Genomic DNA, 21,875 nt, shown 5'->3' with positions numbered 1-21,875 from the left:
AAAGTACTTCCAACAGTACTGAGCTACAGAGTAACAACACCAGTCCTTGATAGACCGAGACGTGACTTTTATTTACCATTGCAGAGATCAAATAACAGCACAGACAGCAGAAACATGGCTACATCGGTCCAAAGTGCGTAAACAGAGCAGAATGTGCATGGAACAATATAAATGAAGTCATACATACAGTGTCCACAGGGTGGCGCTGTGAGCCTGTGTCTGAGAGTTAACATGTAGGAGACGAGTGTAGCAAACCAGACTAAAGCAGCAGTGATCATTAGTGTTAATAACACTGACAGGTTCATGTTTCTTTTATGGAGTCACATGCATGAAGCATTACAGTTACAGTTACAGTTACTCTACGTGGTCCCGTCTGTGGGTGGAGCCAAGCCCACCCATTTACAGCCTGAGTTAAAGGGACTGACTGTCCAGCTCCAGTCATTTCAGCGCCTTAAAGCGAGTGTTGCTGTGATTTGGTGCTGTATAAATAAATCTGATAAAGCATACATCACTCCTGAGGCACGATTGCTCCTTTAGCAGCAACGTCACAGCACACAGTGAAATATAAAGTGAAGAATAAATCAGTCATTTACAGGCATGAACAGGTAACGAAGGCACGAAGGCTTCATGTGAGCTCAGACCTTTCTACGTCTGTGTTTGGATTATGAATCATATTAAGGTGTGGTTTAAAAACAGGCACATGTGATGGGCCATGAGCTCGGGTCTACCATGGCCATGGATGTAATTGCTCCTTTGGTAGAGTTATCTTTTTTGTCAGGTAACGTTCAAATAGAGGTGGTTAAAATCATAATGAACACGTCCATATGAGTAAAAGTTAGATATGAAATCAAGCGTATTGTTGCAAAGCTTTGAAATGTTTGACTTCTGAAACATAAGATTGTCCCAGTGAGGACCGAGGATGCAGAAGAGTCCAGCCTTAAGGTCAGCAGGTGGGTCACGCCTCCTGCAGGCCCACCAGCTGGCAGCTCTTTTTCCACAGCTTGGCCTGTAGTTCAGAGTCATAGGAAACACCTGCAGACTGCGTCTTCTGGCCGTTGTACAGGTAACAGCCACCCACGCCCTCCATCTCAGAAGCAGCTGCAGCATAGACGGCTGTAGAGGCGCCCTCTGCTGGAGTCTGAGCAGAGCACAGAACAACAACAGCTTCAAAGCCTCGTACCTGTAACATCTGCAAAAGTGTTTCCTCTCAGAAAGATGCTGCAGAATACTTCAGCTGCAGCATGTCGGACTTCTGTGCCTGTCAGTGAACGCATCATGTCATCATAACAGCATCACACACGTGCAGCTTCACAACCACGTGGTTCAAACTGAGCTGAAGGTTTGAGCATCAGCCACACACACAGCTGCTAACCAACAGCTTACACCTGCAGAGAGAGAGAGTGTGTGTGAGTGTGAGAGAGAGTGTGATGATGATTATCAATGGACAACTCAGTATTTATGACTGACAGAGGAACACACACACACACACACACACACACACACACACACACACACACACACACACACACACACACACACACACACGTCATGCCTATGGTATGACAGCTTTTCTCCGTGCCCCTGGTACACTGCGCAGAAACACCTTGCCACTCCTACTCTCACACACACACACACACACACACACACTCACACACTCACACACTCACACACACACACACACACACACACACACACACACACACACACACACACACACACACCAGGTCTTTATGTGCATCATTATCAGTAATGGAGATAAGAATTCACTCGCTGGGCCACGTCCTCATTTTAGGTTTAACAGCGTTTTAGTAGGTAAAGGTGAAGCTTTGACATGAACTGAGCTGCGGTTTGGGGAAGGCCTTGAAGGGGCCTGGTGACGGCTCCCAGGCCTGGCAGATCCTCATGGACTAAATAGAAGCGAGGAAGTTAAAGATTTGAGACCAAGGAGGGAGGGAGGGAGGGAGGGAGGGGCACGTAAAGGAGAATGACCAGCTGAACTGGGGGAACCTCTGTAGATGACAGCTGGAAGGAGGCGTGGTCCTGCTCCTGAAATTCAGATACATAATCTCCAAAACATGAACACAGAGTAATAATAACAGAGGAAAACCTTCCAGCTGAAGACGATGAGTAACTCACCCTGAACAATATCTTGGCTACCGGCTTCTTGAGCAGCTGCACCAGAGTCCACAGGTTATCGTACAGCGCCGTGTCCACCATCCCTGGGTCCACAGCATTCACCGTCACACAGCAGCTGCTGGCAGTCAGCTGCTCCTGCAGGCAGTAGGTGAACAGCACCAGAGCCAGTTTGCTTTGGGAGTAAGCACCATGGGAACTGTACTGGATCCTGGGAAGAGGATGAAGGGAGAGTTAACCTGGCTTTTTATACATCCAAACTTCCCCAGAGTACTGCAGCCGGTACAGAGCTGAGAGCAGCCTGAAGCAGCTTCATATCCAGCTGCTGTTAAAGAGCACGGTGTGGGTGTTACACTCATCTTTACTCGTAAGCATTTACTTTACTCATTACTCCACCTGTTTAGTTCACTTAGATGTGCTCAGTCAGAGAAAACAGCATCCAGGTCAGAGCTGCGTTCATGAAAACTGCGACATCACATTATCACTCTTGTTATCTCGGGGTGAGAACATGTACTCAACTAGAACACAAACCAACAGTTCCTGTGAACAAAAACCTGAAATGTCTGAAATTCAACATATTTTATTGGTCGTTTTCTAAAAGGCAGCGTTGCTGTGAGAGCTGCTCTCAGTCCGTCTGCATGTTCACACATCATCCCAGTAAAACTCATTATGTAACATACATCACAACCATGGAAACATTTAACACCATCCAAACACTTCAAAGTGTGTTTTTGAAATCATTTTTTAACTTCTCCAGATTCTATAAAATTCAGTCCATAGACGGTTATGCACATGGTTTTAAATGCAGCTCAGCTCATAACCCTCCTCTGTCTCTGTCTGTGAACCTGATTTTGTTTCCTGTCCATTATTTGACCACATCTACGAGTTTGTGTGCTCCACATATTCAGCTTATCTGGTTTCTGTAGTGTGCCTGTGTGCATTAGCCCGTATCCTCACACAGTAATGCAACTAAGATAAAACCTTTGAACATGTGCGCCTTGTTTTTCCTAATCAGGAGCAGTAAGAGATGCTCCAGCAGGCCCACCGCTCTGTAGGCATGCTAAGAATACATGCTGGCTGAAATCAGGAAGCACAGTCTTTAGATGTGTCTGATTAAAGTCTGCAGCTACGCTGTGACCTGCAGCTACGCTGTGACCTGCAGCAGGATGGTTAAAGTCTGCAGCAAAGCTGTGACCTGCAGCAGGATGATTAAAGTCTGCAGCTACGCTGCGACCTGCAGCAGGATGGTTAAAGTCTGCAGCTACGCTGTGACCTGCAGCAGGATGATTAAAGTCTGCAGCTACGCTGCGACCTGCAGCAGGATGGTTAAAGTCTGCAGCTACGCTGTGACCTGCAGCAGGATGGTTAAAGTCTGCAGCTACGCTGTGACCTGCAGCAGGATGATTAAAGTCTGCAGCTACGCTGCGACCTGCAGCAGGATGGTTAAAGTCTGCAGCTACGCTGCGACCTGCAGCAGGATGGTTAAAGTCTGCAGCTACGCTGTGACCTGCAGCAGGATGATTAAAGTCTGCAGCTACGCTGCGACCTGCAGCAGGATGGTTAAAGTCTGCAGCTACGCTGTGACCTGCAGCAGGATGGTTAAAGTCTGCAGCTACGCTGTGACCTGCAGCAGGATGATTAAAGTCTGCAGCTACGCTGCGACCTGCAGCAGGATGGTTAAAGTCTGCAGCTACGCTGCGACCTGCAGCAGGATGGTTAAAGTCTGCAGCTACGCTGTGACCTGCAGCTACGCTGTGACCTGCAGCAGGATGGTTAAAGTCTGCAGCTACGCTGCGACCTGCAGCAGGATGGTTAAAGTCTGCAGCTACGCTGTGACCTGCAGCAGGATGATTAAAGTCTGCAGCTACGCTGTGACCTGCAGCAGGATGATTAAAGTCTGCAGCTACGCTGTGACCTGCAGCAGGATGATTAAAGTCTGCAGCTACGCTGTGACCTGCAGCTACGCTGTGACCTGCAGCAGGATGATTAAAGTCTGCAGCTACGCTGTGACCTGCAGCAGGATGATTAAAGTCTGCAGCTACGCTGTGACCTGCAGCAGGATGATTAAAGTCTGCAGCTACGCTGTGACCTGCAGCAGGATGGTTAAAGTCTGCAGCTACGCTGTGACCTGCAGCAGGATGATTAAAGTCTGCAGCTACGCTGTGACCTGCAGCAGGATGATTAAAGTCTGCAGCTACGCTGTGACCTGCAGCAGGATGGTTAAAGTCTGCAGCTACGCTGTGACCTGCAGCTACGCTGTGACCTGCAGCAGGATGATTAAAGTCTGCAGCTACGCTGTGACCTGCAGCAGGATGATTAAAGTCTGCAGCTACGCTGTGACCTGCAGCAGGATGGTTAAAGTCTGCAGCTACGCTGCGACCTGCAGCAGGATGGTTAAAGTCTGCAGCTACGCTGCGACCTGCAGCAGGATGGTTAAAGTCTGCAGCTACGCTGTGACCTGCAGCTACGCTGTGACCTGCAGCTACGCTGTGACCTGCAGCAAGATGGTTAAAGTCTGCAGCTACGCTGTGACCTGCAGCAGGATGGTTAAAGTCTGCAGCTACGCTGCGACCTGCAGCAGGATGGTTAAAGTCTGCAGCTACGCTGTGACCTGCAGCAGGATGGTTAAAGTCTGCAGCTACGCTGTGACCTGCAGCAGGATGGTTAAAGTCTGCAGCTACGCTGCGACCTGCAGCAGGATGGTTAAAGTCTGCAGCTACGCTGTGACCTGCAGCTACGCTGTGACCTGCAGCAAGATGATTAAAGTCTGCAGCTACGCTGTGACCTGCAGCAGGATGATTAAAGTCTGCAGCTACGCTGTGACCTGCAGCAGGATGGTTAAAGTCTGCAGCTACGCTGTGACCTGCAGCAGGATGGTTAAAGTCTGCAGCTACGCTGTGACCTGCAGCAGGATGGTTAAAGTCTGCAGCTACGCTGTGACCTGCAGCAGGATGATTAAAGTCCGCAGCTACGCTGTGACCTGCAGCAGGATGATTAAAGTCTGCAGCTACGCTGTGACCTGCAGCAGGATGGTTAAAGTCTGCAGCTACGCTGCGACCTGCAGCAGGATGGTTAAAGTCTGCAGCTACGCTGTGACCTGCAGCAGGATGATTAAAGTCTGCAGCTACGCTGTGACCTGCAGCTACGCTGTGACCTGCAGCAGGATGGTTAAAGTCTGCAGCTACGCTGTGACCTGCAGCAGGATGATTAAAGTCTGCAGCTACGCTGTGACCTGCAGCTACGCTGTGACCTGCAGCAGGATGGTTAAAGTCTGCAGGAGCACTAACAGTGCTAACGCTGGGATCTGGGGGAATGAAGATGACAAAGTGTTCCAGTTTAAACATGACAGTGAAGTTGCAGATTTGTGTGATTATTATAAAATGTGATCACTCTAAATGTTTGTATTCTTTCAGATCAGAGGCTTTCACACCCACAGATTGATCTTCTCACCTCCTGTTTAAGTCCTCCATGTCTACGACTCCTGCGTAATGTGTAGCAGAGGACATGTTGATGATTCGAGAGCAGCAGCCCGGTTTTCCCGACCTCTTCAGCAGATCAAGCAACAAGTTGGTCAGCAGGAAGTGGCTCAGGTAATTGAGGCCCAAGTGGTACTCAAAGCCATCCTCTGTCTGTCTGTCAGGAACCATCATGGTCCCAGCTACGTGAAAGGAACAAGTTTAATATGTAGTAACCTGGTGACTTTGTAAAGACCATCATCAGTGTGTTTGTACAGCCTACCGTTATTAACCAGGACATGGAGGGGCAGAGCTCTGTCCCTGAACAACCGCACAAAGTGTCGCACAGATTTCAGTGACGTCATGTCCACGAAGACAAACTCAGCTGTAAGAAAAGAGCAGCACTGACTCTGACTGTCATCAGGTAACAGCAGTCAGTCGTTGCAGTGCATGTGACCTCTCGAGGTCACTGTGCACGCCACATCATACGCTCCACCATCAACAGGCAGAAATGATTGAGTTTGTCTCCTAGAAGTCCCTGAAGGTAACAAACATCTCAACAAGTGAGGACAGTAATATGTAAGACGAAGGGCTCTGTACTCGTAAGCATTAGCACACATGCTCATTTCTTTACATGTTGTTACACAGCAGCAGATGCTGGTTCGTCAGGATTTACATCTTGTATTCTGAGGGGAGATCGTGTCCCAGGTCAAACTGGTTTTAACATCCTTATGTTGCCATGGTAATGGAGAAGAAAATGTGACATCCCTGGTTCATAACACCGATTATTTACTGTTAAAGTATCATTTCTAGGAAGAAATCAGGATTATTGTCATTGACAGTATTTTAGATGATCACTTATATGTTTTGCTACAGGCTGGGATGACTGATACTCACCATGTGTGGGGATAAAAGGTGTGTTTTCCAGTTAGGCTGGACTACACTAAGAGTTTATTTTCACTTATTTAAACGCGTGTCTGCGTCTACAGGCTTTCATTGGCTCTCTGTGTCACTCAGATGTGATCCTGTTATTTAGCTTTTCAGAGAGCAAGTATCACAGCTGACATTATTTCATACATGTATTTATGATGTAAAGCATTGCCATGGTGTAACATTTTTATCTGATTTGAGCTTTTATTTTGGAAGACCCACTTCCTGTTTCAGAGACAATACTGAATGAGAGCTTCCGTGTTACTGGATGTGACTTACCGGTCCCTTCGGTCCCTTCTTCATGAATCTTCCTAACAGCTGCTGCACCTTCTTCTCTCTCATTCCCAGCTGGAGATGATGGAGATCAAAAGAGAGGCTTGGTGGGCAGATATCCAGCAGCTGATCCACTCAATCCTACAGCCTACACTCGCTAACAAAACCTTTGGTACGACTGATACTAATGAACAAAACACTGGAGAAAAAGCCAATCACAATGCCTCTATCAACAGGGGAAGGTAATATTCTTGTATTTTAGTCCGTCGTCATCAGGATGATGGAGGTGATGAAAAAATAATCTAGAGCAGGGTTGTCAAACATGACGCCCAGGGGCCAGAATGGGCCTGCCAAAGACTCCAATGGGGCCCACTGGATGGTTTTGGAATATGTTTAGGAAGTTGGGTTTTACAGCTTTTCCTGCTGATGAACACCAGTACCATGACCATTCATAGTACACCACAGTAATTAGATAAACAATAAAAACACAGAAGAGTTCATGTGGATGACTCTACTGGGCGATGAGACAGCAGAACTTTCTATAATTTTACACATTTATTTGTGAAACAGATTTCTTTCAATCACTACAGCAGCATCTTGTAGTAAAAATGAGACAATGTTGAAATTGGACTTAATGGGATTAAAGGTGTAGTTTAGCGTATTTACGCTGACTGAAACGAGGGCATCACTGGTTCGGCCCACTTAAGATCAAAATGCTGTACGTGGCCTGCAATAAAAAATGAGTTTGACATCCCTGCTCCAGGGTTTGCAAAGTTTGTATGTTAATGTCTTTTCAGAAAGTATTTATTGTTGGAATTCTTATTTTGTAACAATCTTTAATCAGTAGTAAGGTGGCATGCATTGACACCAGGAACGTTTAGTTAGCCTTATTGTGCTAGAAAAGTTAAAGATTTTAAATCCAAGTAAAGCACTCAGTTGGTCCTGCATAAACTCTAGATTCATTCTACAAGGTGGGCCATTTATATGGATACACCGTAATAAAATGGGAATGGTTGGTGATATCAGAGTCCTGTTTGTGGCACATTAGTATATGTGAGGGGGCAAAGTCCTCAAGATGGGTGGTGACCATGGTGGCCATTTAGAAGTCGGCCATCTTGGATACAAGGGCCATGTGACACATCAAACTTATTGGTAATGTCACAAGAAAAACAATGGTGTGCTTGGTTTCAACGTAACTTTATTCTTTCATGAGTTATTTACAAGTTTCTCTTTGTTCACAGCCATTGACATGTCGAAGAGGTTAAGACATGAGGAGCGGATCGAAATTGTGTTGATATCTGGTGAACGCAGTAACCAGGTCATTGCAGCAGATTTCAATGCAAGACACCCTACGAGACCACCCATCTCCCATGCTACAGTTAGCAAACTGCTTGCTAAGTTTCGTGAAACTGGTTCAGTGTTGGATTTGCCAAAATGTGGATGCAAGAAAACTGTCACTAATGAAGAAACATCAGTGGCTGTCCTAGCTTCATTCAGCAAGAGCCCACAGCGTAGCACTCGCCGCAACAAACAAAACCACCGCTATTGGTCTGACACTAACCCACATTGGATGGATCCCTCCAAGACTGTTGGACCAACAAAAGTGATGGTTTGGTGTGGTATATGGGGTACAACGACAGTGGGTCAGTTCTTCATCATCCTCAAGGCCACTGGATATTTGAAATTGCTACATGATGATGTGTTTCCCTCTTTATGCACTGAAGCTGGCACGTTCCCTGAGTTTTTCCAGCAAGATGGTGCACCACCACATTATGGGTGTCAGGTCCGAGCATTCCTAGATGAACAGTTTCCTGGAAAGTGGATTGGTCGTCGTGGACCAGTTGAAAAGCCCCCAAGGTCTCCCGATCTGACCCCCTTAGACTTTTATCTTTGGGGTCATCTGAAGGCAATTGTCTATGGTGTGAAGATACGAGATGTGCAGCACCTGAAACTACGGATACTGGATGCCTGTGCTGGCATTTCTCCTGCGGTGTTGCTATCAGTGTGTGAAGAGTGGGAGAAGAGGGTTGCATTGACAATCCAACACAATGGGCAGCACATTGAACACATTTTATAAGTGGTCAGAAACTTGTAAATAACTCATGAAAGAATAAAGTTACATTGAAACCAAGCACACCATTGTTTTTCTTGTGACATTACCAATAAGTTTGATGTGTCACATGGCCCTCTTCCTATTGAAAAAACAAAAGTTGTATCCAAGATGGCTGACTTCTACATGGCCACCATGGTCACCACCCATCTTGAGGAGTTTGCCCCCTCACATATACTAATGTGCCACAAACAGGACTTTAATATCACCAACCATTCCCATGTTATTACGGTGTATCCATATAAATGTCCCACCCTGTAGATCACTTCATTTTCATTAATACATTTAGCTGGCCTGTGGGCTACACTTTGAGAACCTATGATCTACTGGCAGTGCAGATATGAAGCATTCAGCTCCATATATGGAAAGATTCCAGTGCTGTTGTGTGCAAGTCATTCAATAAATGAATACAAAAGGTCAAAAAGTTCATATTAAACACAGCTGCTGTTTAGTTCCATAGACAACATACAAAACATTTATAGCTCAAGTGGGCAGTAGGTTCCTTTTTACATAGTTGTACACACTGTTTTTGAGACCAGAGTCCCAGCCTGCGGGACATCTGAAACAATGCAACTTTAAGGCACTGCCACAACTAAGAAAAAGTATAAAAAAGGGAACTGACTGAGTGAAGGCATGTGATTGGATATTAGCCTACCTATGATAACATGCATGCCAAGGCTTGCCAGGTGTCTTGCTGTTTCAAAACCAATTCCTCTGGTACCCCCAGTCACAATGGCAACCCTTCCATTTTGCTTGGGTAAGACTGTGTAGGAGGAGAGAGGGGACCACATAAGAACATTACACAATCTTTCATTTAAACTCTGGCGAGGTTCAGTAACGATGAGGTTTAAGACAATGCTGGGACAAAAGTCTTCTGTGACTGATTTATTAACAGTCATCTGTAAATATGCAGCAGCAACACAGCATTCGAAGAATCAACAGAACAGAATTAGTGAGTGCAGATAAGTCTACACACTTTTGTAAGTCAGGTGATTTACAAGAAACTTCTTCTATAGTTGCTCAGCTGGTTTTGTATAGAAACATATCTGAAGACGATGCTATTTGAAGCAAATTAATTATGAATGCAATGACATGTCATTCTACTTGACTGCCACTGGGAAACACAATGACCAATTACCCAGGCCAGTGACGGACATTTTTTTAAATAGTGCAATGAAGAGCATGAAATGTGGATTTCTTAGATCAATTTTCACAGAACCTTTCTTGTAGCGCTCTTTAAGAAATAAATACCTGTTAATCTGCTTTGTTTTGCTTTCAACCCAGGAAAACAGCAGGAATATATGAAACCTATGAAATACACCGCTCCAGAACAGAAATCCGTTTGTATGACTGCATTGCATTTTCAAATATTGAACATTGTTCCCATGCAAAGTGAAGACATCAAGCAGCCAGACAAGCAAAACCTTTACTCACATTTATTATCAGTCAGTTCTGCAATATGTGGGCAAGTATTTACAAAGTACATAGCCTGAATGACATTTGAGGGGGAAAAAGGACAACTAAACAGAGTATACTAGGAAGTCACAACAACTGAGGTAAGATGCGCCCAACTACTATCAAAGGCAGGTTCCTGTAAGTCTGCCAAGGTATTCGTCCCCCAACATACAAACCAGAAGATTTTCACATGGTTAATGAGTTTAAAATATTCTATTTTAATCTTCTCCTAACCATTACAATGTAGTTTTGGTACATAAATCTCAACAGCAACTGAAAATTAAATTTAAACAGCAAATAAAACATTGTTGTTTCAGACTGTGTAAACTGATCACCCTCGTGGTATTTCTTAGAGATATTTATGAACCAATAATTCATCGAGGTTTCAAACAGCGCAGTAAATTACACGTTTCCTTATCACATAATATCGTGTTGAAATGTATGAAGTTCAAAGAGATATAATTAATCGATCTCTGGCTTCCAACATTGGCTCGTGGTACATGCAATGTCACTTCACTGGTGGGAAAGGAGTCTGATCCTAAGCAAGCGAGTGATGGCGACTAGATCGAGTTAGGCTCACCTCAGTGCACAGCTTGGGCACTGGAACCAGTTTCCTGTACTCTGTTCCACTCTGGACTTACTCTAATTGAAAAGAGGCTGGCAGAGTGTGTTTGCACCCCTTACTGTGGAATTTCCATGCCCACATGGGCAGCAAATGTTTTACCTGGAGAGGTGTGTTTCTGCACTACGTTCCCCACCGAGATGTGTACAGGTGAGACCATCAAGCAAGACTTTGGGAATGGCCACAAAGTGATTCGGGAAAACTGTCGAATGACTCACGAGAGGGAATCGGAGCTAAACTCACTCTACATAGTGGTAGTGAGATGCTACTAGCCTCAACACTTTGACCATCTCCTCGACGGTCTTCCACAGTTCATCAGGTACTGTTCGTGGCTGAGTGTGAAGCAGTGGGAATGATAGACAGCATCTCCAAGTCTAGAAAAGGGTGAAGTGCCCACTTCAGTTTAAGTATCTCAGAAGTGAGGGGAGAGTGGAGGGTGACATTTTACAGTGAAAAGATAGCAGAGCTAAAACAATGCAATTGATTCCCCCTTTGATCAGTCAATCAATCAATAGACTCTGTGTTGAGCCACTGTTTCTACACATCAAAAGGAGTCAGTTGAGGTGGTTCAGAAATCTGATTCCTAGGTGAGGTGTTTCGGGTATGTCCTACTGGGACGAAACCTCCGGGCAGACCAAGGACTCACTGGAGAGATTATATCCCTCATTTAGCTTGGAAACAACTTGGTGCCCCACCCAGAATAGGCCATTAGAGGATTCTGGGTTGATGGAAGTCTGAGATTCTCTGTTTAGGCTAAGACCACTGCCTGCAAAACTCAAACCAAGAAAGCAAAGAAAGAAACAAATCAAACAAAAAACAAACAAAAACAATAACAATGGATACATGCATGTTCCCATATAGCTCTTAATACCCTCTTGACTTGGCGTGGCACTTGCCAGATTAATTTGCATTTAAACGCAACAGGTGTGCACAGATGAGGGGAAAAAATAGGCTGTGGATTTTAGGTTTTGTGACCCATCTAATGGAAAAATCCTGAATACCTAGCCTTCCAGTATTCCACTCTAATCACCCAAAGCTGAGGCAAGTATGAGTTGTAATTCCCAAAAGTTGATTCTGTTCATCTGGATGTAGTGATTTCAGTGGGGGAAACGTTTTGTCATAATCCAGGTGACGTCTTCAGTCTCAGCTGACTGCTGGTTTCCAATCTTATAAACAGTACATTTGCACAATGACTGAAACCAGCCCACTGAAGGAACAATGGGCTGGCAGGTCAGTTCCTTGAACATTAATATGCAAATTGTCATGACCATTGATCAACAACCACTGACCAATGGCCATGAGTCCCATTCACAGAGAGTTGGGGAATGGCTGCAATCACAGCATTGTAAGATGGTGACAGATGTACCCTTAGGCCCCTCCTCCATTCAGAGATGGTCTTTCCCACCTCTGCTCCAGCTGATCCAGGTCCAGGTCCGGAAGCTCCAGCCGATCCAGGAGAGAAACACAACCGCTGACTAAGCAAAAACCTGTAGTGATCCTGTACGTGCCAGGAGTATCAGAACAGTTGAGACGCATTTTTTCTAAACACCGGGTCTCTGTGGCTTTTAAACCCCAAAACATGCTGCAACAAAAACTGGTCCACCCCAAGGATCGGGTCCCCGACACAAACAGAGTCCCATAGTGTACGCTGTTAAGTGCAGGAGGATTGGCAGGATTTATACATCGGGGAAACCAAACAACCTCTGGCTAAGAGGATGGCGCAACACAGAAGAGCCACCTTGTCAGGCCAGGACTCTGAGGATGTAACATCCTGGACAGGGAGGAACGCTGGTTTGAGGGCGGAGTCAAGGAGGCCATTTACGTGAAAAGGGAAAGACCATCTCTGAATCGAGGAGGGGGCCTAAGGGTACATCTGTCACCATCTTACAATGCTGTGTAAGATGGTTCACAGAGAGTTGCAACCATTCCCCAACTCTCTGTGAATGGTACTCATGGCCATTGATCAGTGGGCTTTGATTTGCATATTTGCATATTAATGATCAAGGAAATGACCTCCCAGCCCAGTGTTCATTCAGTGGGTTGGTTTCAGTCTTTATGCAAGTGTTCTGTTTATAAGATTGGGGAAACCTGCAGTCAGCTGAGACTGAAGAAGTCACCTGGATGAGTGACGAAACGTTTCTCCGACTAAAAATGTCCAGATGAATAGAATCAGCCTTTTGGGATTTACTTACCTGGCCGACTGAGCATGCATCAAGACATGAGTTGTAATTTAAAAAACAAAACAAACAACAGCTGATACACATTTATAATAAAGACAAAACACAATATTGCTACATAAACGATAAATCTTTTTTTCTTCTGCAACCTTCCACTTCATTTTAATACAATAGAGTTTCTGTGCAGAGTTTGAATGCATAAGGACATCTGCTCCGTAAAGGAGAGATGTGTTTACAGCAGTTAACTTAAAAGCTAATGTGTCCCATATGTTATAAAGGCTGAAAAAGTTGTCCCTTTATGCCACCAGTGGCTTTTCAGCCTTTAGAACCTCTGTCAAGTAAACACACAAAGAATACAGATAGCAAAGTAAATAAAGTTCTTTAAAACCTCAGTCACTTTAGTGCTGAGCCAAACTAGAGTTGGTTTCCAAAACAGTTTCAAATTCATCCTCACAGGGTTCAGGCTCATAGTAGCTCCGAGAGTTCTCATACAGGAAAACCTGCATATCCACTAGAGCTAAAGGTATGCGGTTTCTTTTCCCAGAAAGAAACGTACCTGATGAGCTGAACAACCTATGACAAGGAACACTTGTGGCAGGAACGCACCAATACTTCTGGAGCACCTTAGGAAGTGTGGGGAACAAAGGTGCATGGTTCGACCACCAAAGCAAAGGGTCTTCATTCAGACCTAGAACCCTCTGTGACTTGTAGTTGCTCAGCTCCTCTACTACTTGAGCATGTAGCTCCTCCTGGCTCTGGTCTGCATCTGACTGGCAAAATATGGCAGCCAGAGGGTTGTCTTGAACTGAAGTGCTGGCAGAAGATTCACCCGATAGTCCCTGTTTTTTGCAAGGTGGCTCATCAGACACCAAAGAAAAATCATCAAGGCACGGTCGCTCCGAAATCTGCTTCTCCAGGATTGCTTTGGCCTCTTCGATAATAATACTCTCAACTTTGGAGCGTTCTTGGGTGGAAAGAAAAGGCAGTTTCTTATAACGAGGATCCAAAAATGTAGCAATGTTGAGGAATGTTGCGATCTCTTGGGATAACTGTGAATTCTGCGAATATGTGCTTGACAAGACCTTGGAGATGATCTCTTTGCTCATGCTGATCTCTTTGAGATCCCCTTCCTTAATTTTGAGGGTGGTGTTCAGCAGCATATGAAGGACAGGTCTCACCATGCTAATGGTTGGATACTTACAAGAAGTGATCATGTTTGCCACAACTTTAAAGGGCTGGAGGACTTCAATCAAGCCCTCCAACAAGGCCCAGTCAGAACCACTGAAGGTGAAATGATGGCTACTAGAACTCTCTACAAGTGTCATACTTATAACAGCCTGTTGCTCTTTCAGTCTTTGTAGCATTGCCAATGTACCAAACCATGACCTGTCCTGGTCTGTGATGAGTGTACACTGCGCAAGGCCGTGTTGCTTCTGCTTTTCTGTATACATTGCAGAGTCTCTATAATGATCGACAAGCTTGCGGCAGCATCCCAAAAAGCCACTCACTCGTGGCAGCTGGAAGGCTTCAGCCATTGCATGATTGATTGTGTGCCCAAGGCAGGGCATTTCTACTGTCAGATCCAGGAGGGAGCATGCTTTCACCACATCCACCGAACCATCTGTGGTAGCCCCAATGACTTTATGAGTTATCCCCCACTTCACAAAGGCTTCATACATGGCTCTGGTGATATTCTCAGCTTTGTTGTCCTCTTGTACTTCAAAGGTTTTAAGGCATTTGTTGGTCACCGAGAAGCCAGATGCACTGTTGTAATTGATCGAATGCACAGAAAGTGAAATATATGTTCTGTTTTGTGTTTGGCTTTGCCACAGATCTGTAGCAATGCCACAATTCATAACTCCACTAAGCTCATTAAAGACCACATTTTGGGTACGGCAGTACATTTCAGGAACCATTTTGCCTGCGAGGTCACTTTTGCTTGGAGGAGAATATCCAGGGTCGACAATACCGATTAAACTCTTGAACGTAGGCTCTTCAACTGTACATACAGGATATAACCCCTCACAAATGAACTTGATAATAGCTACTGTCAAATCATTGTGTCGTTTGTTTTCAGAGTCTAAGCTCTGCCTTGAATAGGTTTCCTGGGACTGCTGCTGTGAAACTGTAGGCTCAGTCTTTATCCGAGAAAACGCCGTAGCAAAAGCTTCACGCATCTGATCTGTGTTGCTTTTCACAAACTCGCTGAACTCTATGGGATGGTTCTTTTCAAGGTGGTATGACAAGTTTGAGGTGTTTCCAGAGTAGGCAATTTGGCTCATACATACACGACAGTAAATCCTTTTCCAGTGTAATATGCAGCCATCTGCATCTGTGTCAAAGCCAAAGTACTTCCACACTTTGCTTTTGGCACGTGGGTGTGCGACCAGATTGAGGCCTGAGCACGAAGGTCCTGAACTTTTACCCTCCATTGGCTCCTTAGGTAAAAAGTCCATCAGGGTGATGCTCTTATCGAGAACCTAACAAGAACAGTGAAATAAACATTTGATTTTGGTGATAAAAACATTTTAAGTGTTTGAGAACTGGATTTTACAATCCTCCCAACAATTAACATGCAAATGAGCAGATAAAATATCTGGCTAAGATAGGAATTTGCATGATGGTTACCACTGATACTGAGGTTTGCACAAGTAACCCTAACACAACAACGCCACATGAGACACTACATGTACACTACGCAATCCTGCTCTCAAAAACTGACAGATTTAGCCTCTGAAGCTGGATTTAAGAAATAACTGTTTAAAAGAACATGTTTAGCACCATCTTGAGTTAGTATAAAATATCAGGTCACCAGGTTGGTTGGTTATTTGCAACTGATAGACCCACATTAGATTAAAAAAACTTGTTGCAGCCAGGAGTAATTAAAAAATACCCTTTGAACACATTTTTTAGTTTTAGTTTGTTTTCATTTTCGTCACTAGCTTACATAAACTAATAGAAGTCTGTTAACCACAACCGACCAACTCTGATGTCACATCCTGTACTGGCACAGGATAGTGCTAAGCATGTTCTAAAACCTTTAAGCACTTATTCTTATTTAAGTGTTACAGCTATGTCGGTTTTTGACAGCACATCCTCCATAGTGTAAATTACACAGTGTTTCATGTCCACTTTAAACCTACCTTCATTAAGTCGATAATGTTGCTGCCCTTTTAGGTCGGCACCAGAAATATCAGTCAATTAAACAAATTACTCATATCTAAATCATTTACCACATAGGTGTCAAACTCTGGCCCGCGGGCCAAATTTGGCCCGCGAAGTCATACCAAATTACTATTAGAGCTGGCCTACTGGTATTATACAGCTAATATATATATTGTTTAGTATTAAGCTTTGCTTGTTCCATATTCAGTTTTCCAGCAAAACGTGTTTGAGTCCATAAGAAAAGATTCATTCTTATATCTGGAGGAAGATTTATTTTCAATAAATATTAATGTTAGCCCGCGACTTTGTTCCAGTTTTGAATTTTGGCCCACTGTGTATCTGAGTTTGACACCCCTGGTTTACCACATCATTTAACTGCTGGTTTTACTACACTACGGTTCCACCCACAACTATTTGGCAGCCACATCGTATCTAACTCGAGACCAATAACAGCCAAGTGGAGCTGCAGTTCTCCAATATTTGGCTGTACAAAATAAGTCTCGGTCGTTGTGTCCTTGGGCAAGACACTTCACCTACTGCCTACTGGTGTTGGTCAGAGGGGCCGATGGTGCGATATGGCAGCCTCGCTTCTGTCAGTCTGCCCCAGGGCAGCTGTGGCTACAACTGTAGCTGCCTCCACCAGTGTGTGAATGTGAGAGTGCATGAATAGTGGAATTGTAAAGCGCTTTGAAGGTCTCAAAAAGCGCTATATAAATGCAATCCATTATTATTATTATTAAATGTTTGTGAGTCAGAGTAATCAGACACAACCATTTAATTACAGGAACGACAAATTATAAACAGGCATATTAACATTAACCTTAAGGAATGAAGGCTACCGGTTGCAAATACTGCTAAAGCATGGCGCATTTAATTATGTGAAATGCTGTTCACATTCCTAAGTGGCACATGTGACGTGACACGGTTTTCACACGCTCTTCAAAAAACCCGAATCCTTCAACTACGTTCACATTCCTGGAAGCAAATTTCCAGTTTGTGTAATGGTTGTTTATCCCTGCGTGAAAACGACTGCCACAGGTCGCGCTAATTATATAAACACACTTCAAACAAATTAAAGGGACACTTTTTAATCAGAGTACAGCACTGAGTCAATTAAACTTGATATGGTCAGTTAAGTAGCAGAAAGGATTGTCAATCAGCTTCAGCTGCTTTGGCATTATTGAAATTAATAACAGAAAAAATACTGTTTAACTTTGTGGCCTTCTATATACTTCCTCTTCTATACACTTCCTGTTGGTTACTGGGACACTTTGATTGCACTACTTTAGTACTGATGACTTTTTGTAAATTGAGCACAATATACACTGTTTTTTTCCATTTTTGCTATAGTTTATATATAAAAATAAATGCGTATCAAGAACAAAGTTATGAAAAGAAAATAATTAATTTCAGGTGGTTTGAAAGGATTTTGTGCAACCTTTTATTTATAAATTGAGGTTTACATCTAAAAAAAATGACTTTCAGTTTCTTTGTGGTTTTATTGCACTTTTTAGCAGTTTATTTAGTTACTCTGAACTAAAGTTACTAAAATTAGGATTAAAAAAAAAAATGTAATACTGATGTAGAACAAATTCCATCCATCCATTCGCTTCCGCTGGGAGGAAGCCGGAGTACCCGGGGAGAACCCACGCAAACACGGGGAGAACATGCAAACTCCACACAGAAAGACCTGATGGTGGAATTGAACTCAGGACCTTCTTGCTGTGCGGCAACAGTGCTAACCACCGGGCCACCCATTTAGAATAAATTGAAATGCTTAAAAAACAATTTCCGTATCAATAAATACTGGAGTAACATTTTTTTCTTGACAATCCTACTGTGTACATGTCTAAAGCCCGGCCTCCAACCTGAGCGGTCTCTCAGATAAACTCGTCTCTAATCCAGCTCCTCCTGGTTCGTTCCAACAAAAGCACACATGATTAAAGATGATTGATTTATTGCAAATATCCAACAAATCTTGATTCGTCACCAGTAACACTGATCATTGCTACTGTACTGCTCATTAAATCAAAGGCCAATCAGTTTTGATCTTTGATCTAAAGCTGCTGGATATTCCCAAAAAGAGGAATGCAGCAAATCTGTCATTAGTCTCACACTCGGTGAGATTATGTGGGTATAAAACCCAAATCTGCAGAAACACTTCCCTCTTTGTCTGACAGTGTAATGCATTAGTGACTTTCCACTCTATGGTCACATGCTTAATTCACTAAAATTAAATGAGTAACACTGCTCCTTTGATAGATGGGTTTTCAAACACCTTTGGCTGTAACTCCACCTCTCTACATACTTTTGCTATGATTTTGAAAAAACAAATAAAAACAAATAAAAACAAACATTTTCTGGCGATGAGAAGTTCACCTGGAAAACCACCTCAGTGTAGGGAATGGAAAAATGAAACACTGGGTTAGATCATGGTGAAGTCAGCTGTGTAAGTCCACTATGGAGCAGCAGTGGTCACACATGGCAGCTGATCACAGGTACACAAAGATCTGCTGGAGCTCACAGCACGAATCACTGGGATGCTTTCAGACATGTTAAAGTACTACAGCTGATGTTCCCCTGGAACTTTAACCCACTTTAACCCAGGAGTTCTGTCTGGGTTAAAAATAGAAGTTTGGATTCACATATACTATTATTTTATGACATGTTATATAGAGGTGCAACGGATCACGGTTGATCCGTAATCCCAACCGATCCCACTCCACGGTTCGGCACGCACGTGGTCCGAAGATTCGAAAAAGAAGGAAAAAAGTATGTGTATGGTGGTGTGGTGGGTCTGTCAAGCCATAGTTCTGGCCCGCGCTAGCGTCCAAGTGGAGGAGCAGAGGAGTTTAAGCAGCCCTTTGCTGCCCAGCCCGACCGACTAAAGCTATTACAGAAGCTGTTGGGGTGTTCAGCTGCAGACGGGAGGCCGTATTCTGTGTGCAAGACAAGGTTTAAACTGTGATGGACGTGCTTGAGCCACGCTATGATATCCCGTTTGTGTCCACTTTAGTGGCAAGATCGTTCGTATATATCGTATAATTTTATATATAAAGCGCCAAATCACAACAACAGTAATAGAATTGAGTGGTAGATACAAAGACTGTATGGACCTATATTGTACCATCGTTTTTTTTAATAATTGCGTGGAATGAGTCTAGAGCTGAATGTTTTTAAACAGGCAAAAATAATTCAATAAGTAAATTTTTGTCTTTTTTCTTTTTTTGCTGATCCGTAAAATTGATCGGATCCATGACTTAAAACTGTTAACAATCCGAACCGTGAGATTTTTGATCCGTTGCACCACTAATGTTATATAAATATAGTTTACTTCGGACTAAAATAGCTGGTAAAACATGCTTCAGAGAGCCACTTATTACCTCTGTCACCGTTTTAATGGACCCAGGCTGTTACAGCTCCACAGATTCTTCTGTGTGTTTGTAAAGACAAAGCGGGTCTCATGTCACACCTTTACTACAGTGCCTGTGAGCTCAGTGAGTATGAAGCTTGTCCCTGGGGACATTTTAATGCACGTCAATAGAAAACGCATAGAAACGTGCTTGTAAAGGTCAGTGCATTCACCATCACAGGAAGTGTACAAACATGAATCAGTGTAAGAAAACAAATGATTGATAAAGAAAATTAAATGAACCTCCTTTGAAAACAGGATTATTCTGATGCGATCTGAGGCTACGTCCACACGTACACGGGTATTTTTGAAAACTGAGATTTTCCGTTTTAAAAAATAATCCCGTCCACACGTAAAGGCAGAAATGAAGGAAAACGCTGCTAGGAACATGCCAAAGCAGCAGGTGGCGCTATATTCCTAACCGTGTAGAAATGTTGGCCAATCAGAAGTCTAGAAGCCTCGGTGGGAAATAGTAAACAAAGCTGGGGCATAGAAGCAGAACCGAGTCGTATGTGTGGAGGGACAGTAACTGTGTGTGTATATGTAAGCATTTAAACACTGCAGAGAGAACAATTAACAGTAACAGTATTGTAGAAATTCATTTCACCGAAACAATCTCGTGGCGCACAGTGTGACGTCAAAAAATGCGCGCACCTTTGACGCTGCGTTTTCTCCGTTTTTCTGGTCCACACGTAAATGCAAAAACGGAGTTTTCAAAAATATCCAACCTGGCTGGAGTTTTTAAAAATCTAAACGCCGTTTACGTGTGGACAAAAAGTGCAAACGCATAGAAAAATGTGCGTTTTCAAAAATACCCGGGTACGTGTGGACGTAGCCTGAGAGTCACCTTTGAGTCACAGCCCGCGCAGGAGCCCACGAGGAGACGGACTCACCGTAAGAATCATCTCCGTTTAATCTCATCCCAGCATAAAACCGTTTGCGAGTTAGAAAGCGCGACTTTAACAGCTGTTCAGCCGCAAACACACGCACCGCACGGCTCTGGCAGAAATCACATCTTCCTCACACTATCGATCGGTCCGGAATTACGAACTAACGAGTACTTCAAACTCTCCGCGTCCTGTTCTTACAGCTGACTGAGCAGTGTTATACCTGCAGGCGCTCCTGTCGACGACGACATCAGCACCGCACATGGATCACACGGTGACAAATATGCACAAAGCAGCAGACACAGAACTGTGTAAGAGAGAGGAGCTGACCTGGGAGCGTAAAGGAGCGGTTGAAAATTTGGTAGAGAAGAACTTTAATTCCGCATAAGTACAGTTTGAAGAGAGGCACCAGCACCGACTGAAGAGACATCCTTCTGCTTCCCACACCGAAACGCTTCCGAGTCCGAGTGTGCCTCCGTTAATGAGTCCGAGTGGACGCCTCACTGGGATAAGTCTGTCAGTGGTTCCGCCCTCTTTGCGTCAAAACCTCTTGAGGGCGGAACCAAAGAGCTGAAACGCATTTTCTCCGCTAAAGCTGTGAACACTGTTTACTTTGAACAGCCACATCAATGCGTCTGCTGTCGTCATGTCAACAATAATAACAGTGCTTTGTAGTTTCTGAGGAAGAGGCTGTGAGCTGTTTGATGGCCTTATTCAGACGTTATATTTATTGGGCCATAGCAGCGGGGTTAGGGGCAGATGAGGTGCAGACCCGCCACATGTCTATTGATCAACATTAACAACAATGAAAATAGAATACAAAATAAAACAATAGATCCCAGTGGGGGGACGGGGTACCATGACACAGAGCCTCTGAAGCACAGTGTGGTTTGTTTTTTGTCACATGCACTGGAGCGTCACAGACGTCACTACTAATGACTAGGTTACACATCAGCTAAATGTCAAAGTCATATTTTCCACCAGCTTAACCAAACTCGCCAAACTAACTGAAATTTCTATTCTAGGCAGACATTAACCAGCAGCTGGAAGAAATACAGACAATAAAAACATGTCAAACTTGTTGTATGAGTGAGATATTTTCTGTTGTTGCTGAGGGAGCTTTACAGTGACATGAGACTAATCTATCACATGATCGTTTGGACTGAAACATCCTTCTGAATGATTCAATTCTATACAGTTTTATTTAAATAGCACCAAATCACAACAACAGTCACCTCAAGGTGCTTTATATTTGT

At 43.9% G+C, this 21,875-nt stretch overlaps 2 protein-coding genes across 4 annotated transcripts; both read right to left on the bottom strand.

The window, feature by feature from the left end:
• Nucleotides 1-60: 60 nt before the first annotated feature.
• On the bottom strand, nt 61-21,085 carry dhrsx (dehydrogenase/reductase (SDR family) X-linked). 2 transcript variants are annotated; one of them, XM_087835734.1, is made up of 7 exons: nt 20,950-21,085; nt 9,557-9,664; nt 6,798-6,866; nt 5,872-5,973; nt 5,584-5,791; nt 2,137-2,344; nt 61-1,138 (listed from the first exon to the last, which is right to left on the bottom strand). In XM_087835734.1, the coding sequence occupies exons 1-7, from the start codon at nt 21,047-21,049 to the stop codon at nt 956-958; spliced, it is 978 nt and encodes a 325-aa protein (XP_087691860.1). In that variant the 5' UTR covers nt 21,050-21,085; the 3' UTR covers nt 61-955. The 2 variants fall into 2 exon arrangements, with proteins under 2 accessions (XP_087691860.1, XP_087691859.1); XM_087835733.1 differs by lacking the exon at nt 20,950-21,085 and having other exon boundaries at nt 9,557-12,993.
• LOC102793692 (E3 SUMO-protein ligase ZBED1-like) lies at nt 13,059-21,083 on the bottom strand. Of its 2 annotated transcripts, none has more exons than XM_006802631.3 (2): nt 20,950-21,083; nt 13,059-15,635 (listed from the first exon to the last, which is right to left on the bottom strand). In XM_006802631.3, the coding sequence occupies exon 2, from the start codon at nt 15,609-15,611 to the stop codon at nt 13,554-13,556; it is 2,058 nt and encodes a 685-aa protein (XP_006802694.2). In that variant the 5' UTR covers nt 15,612-15,635; nt 20,950-21,083; the 3' UTR covers nt 13,059-13,553. The 2 variants fall into 2 exon arrangements, with proteins under 2 accessions (XP_006802694.2, XP_006802695.2); XM_006802632.3 differs by having other exon boundaries at nt 20,843-20,968.
• Nucleotides 21,086-21,875: the final 790 nt, after the last annotated feature.

This window comes from Neolamprologus brichardi, chromosome 23 (assembly GCF_056152115.1).
Source record: "Neolamprologus brichardi isolate AB-2024 chromosome 23, ASM5615211v1, whole genome shotgun sequence".
Lineage (NCBI taxonomy): Eukaryota > Metazoa > Chordata > Actinopteri > Cichliformes > Cichlidae > Neolamprologus > Neolamprologus brichardi.
Note: the sequence above shows the minus strand (reverse complement) of the source record. Positions and strands in the feature narration are given on the sequence as shown.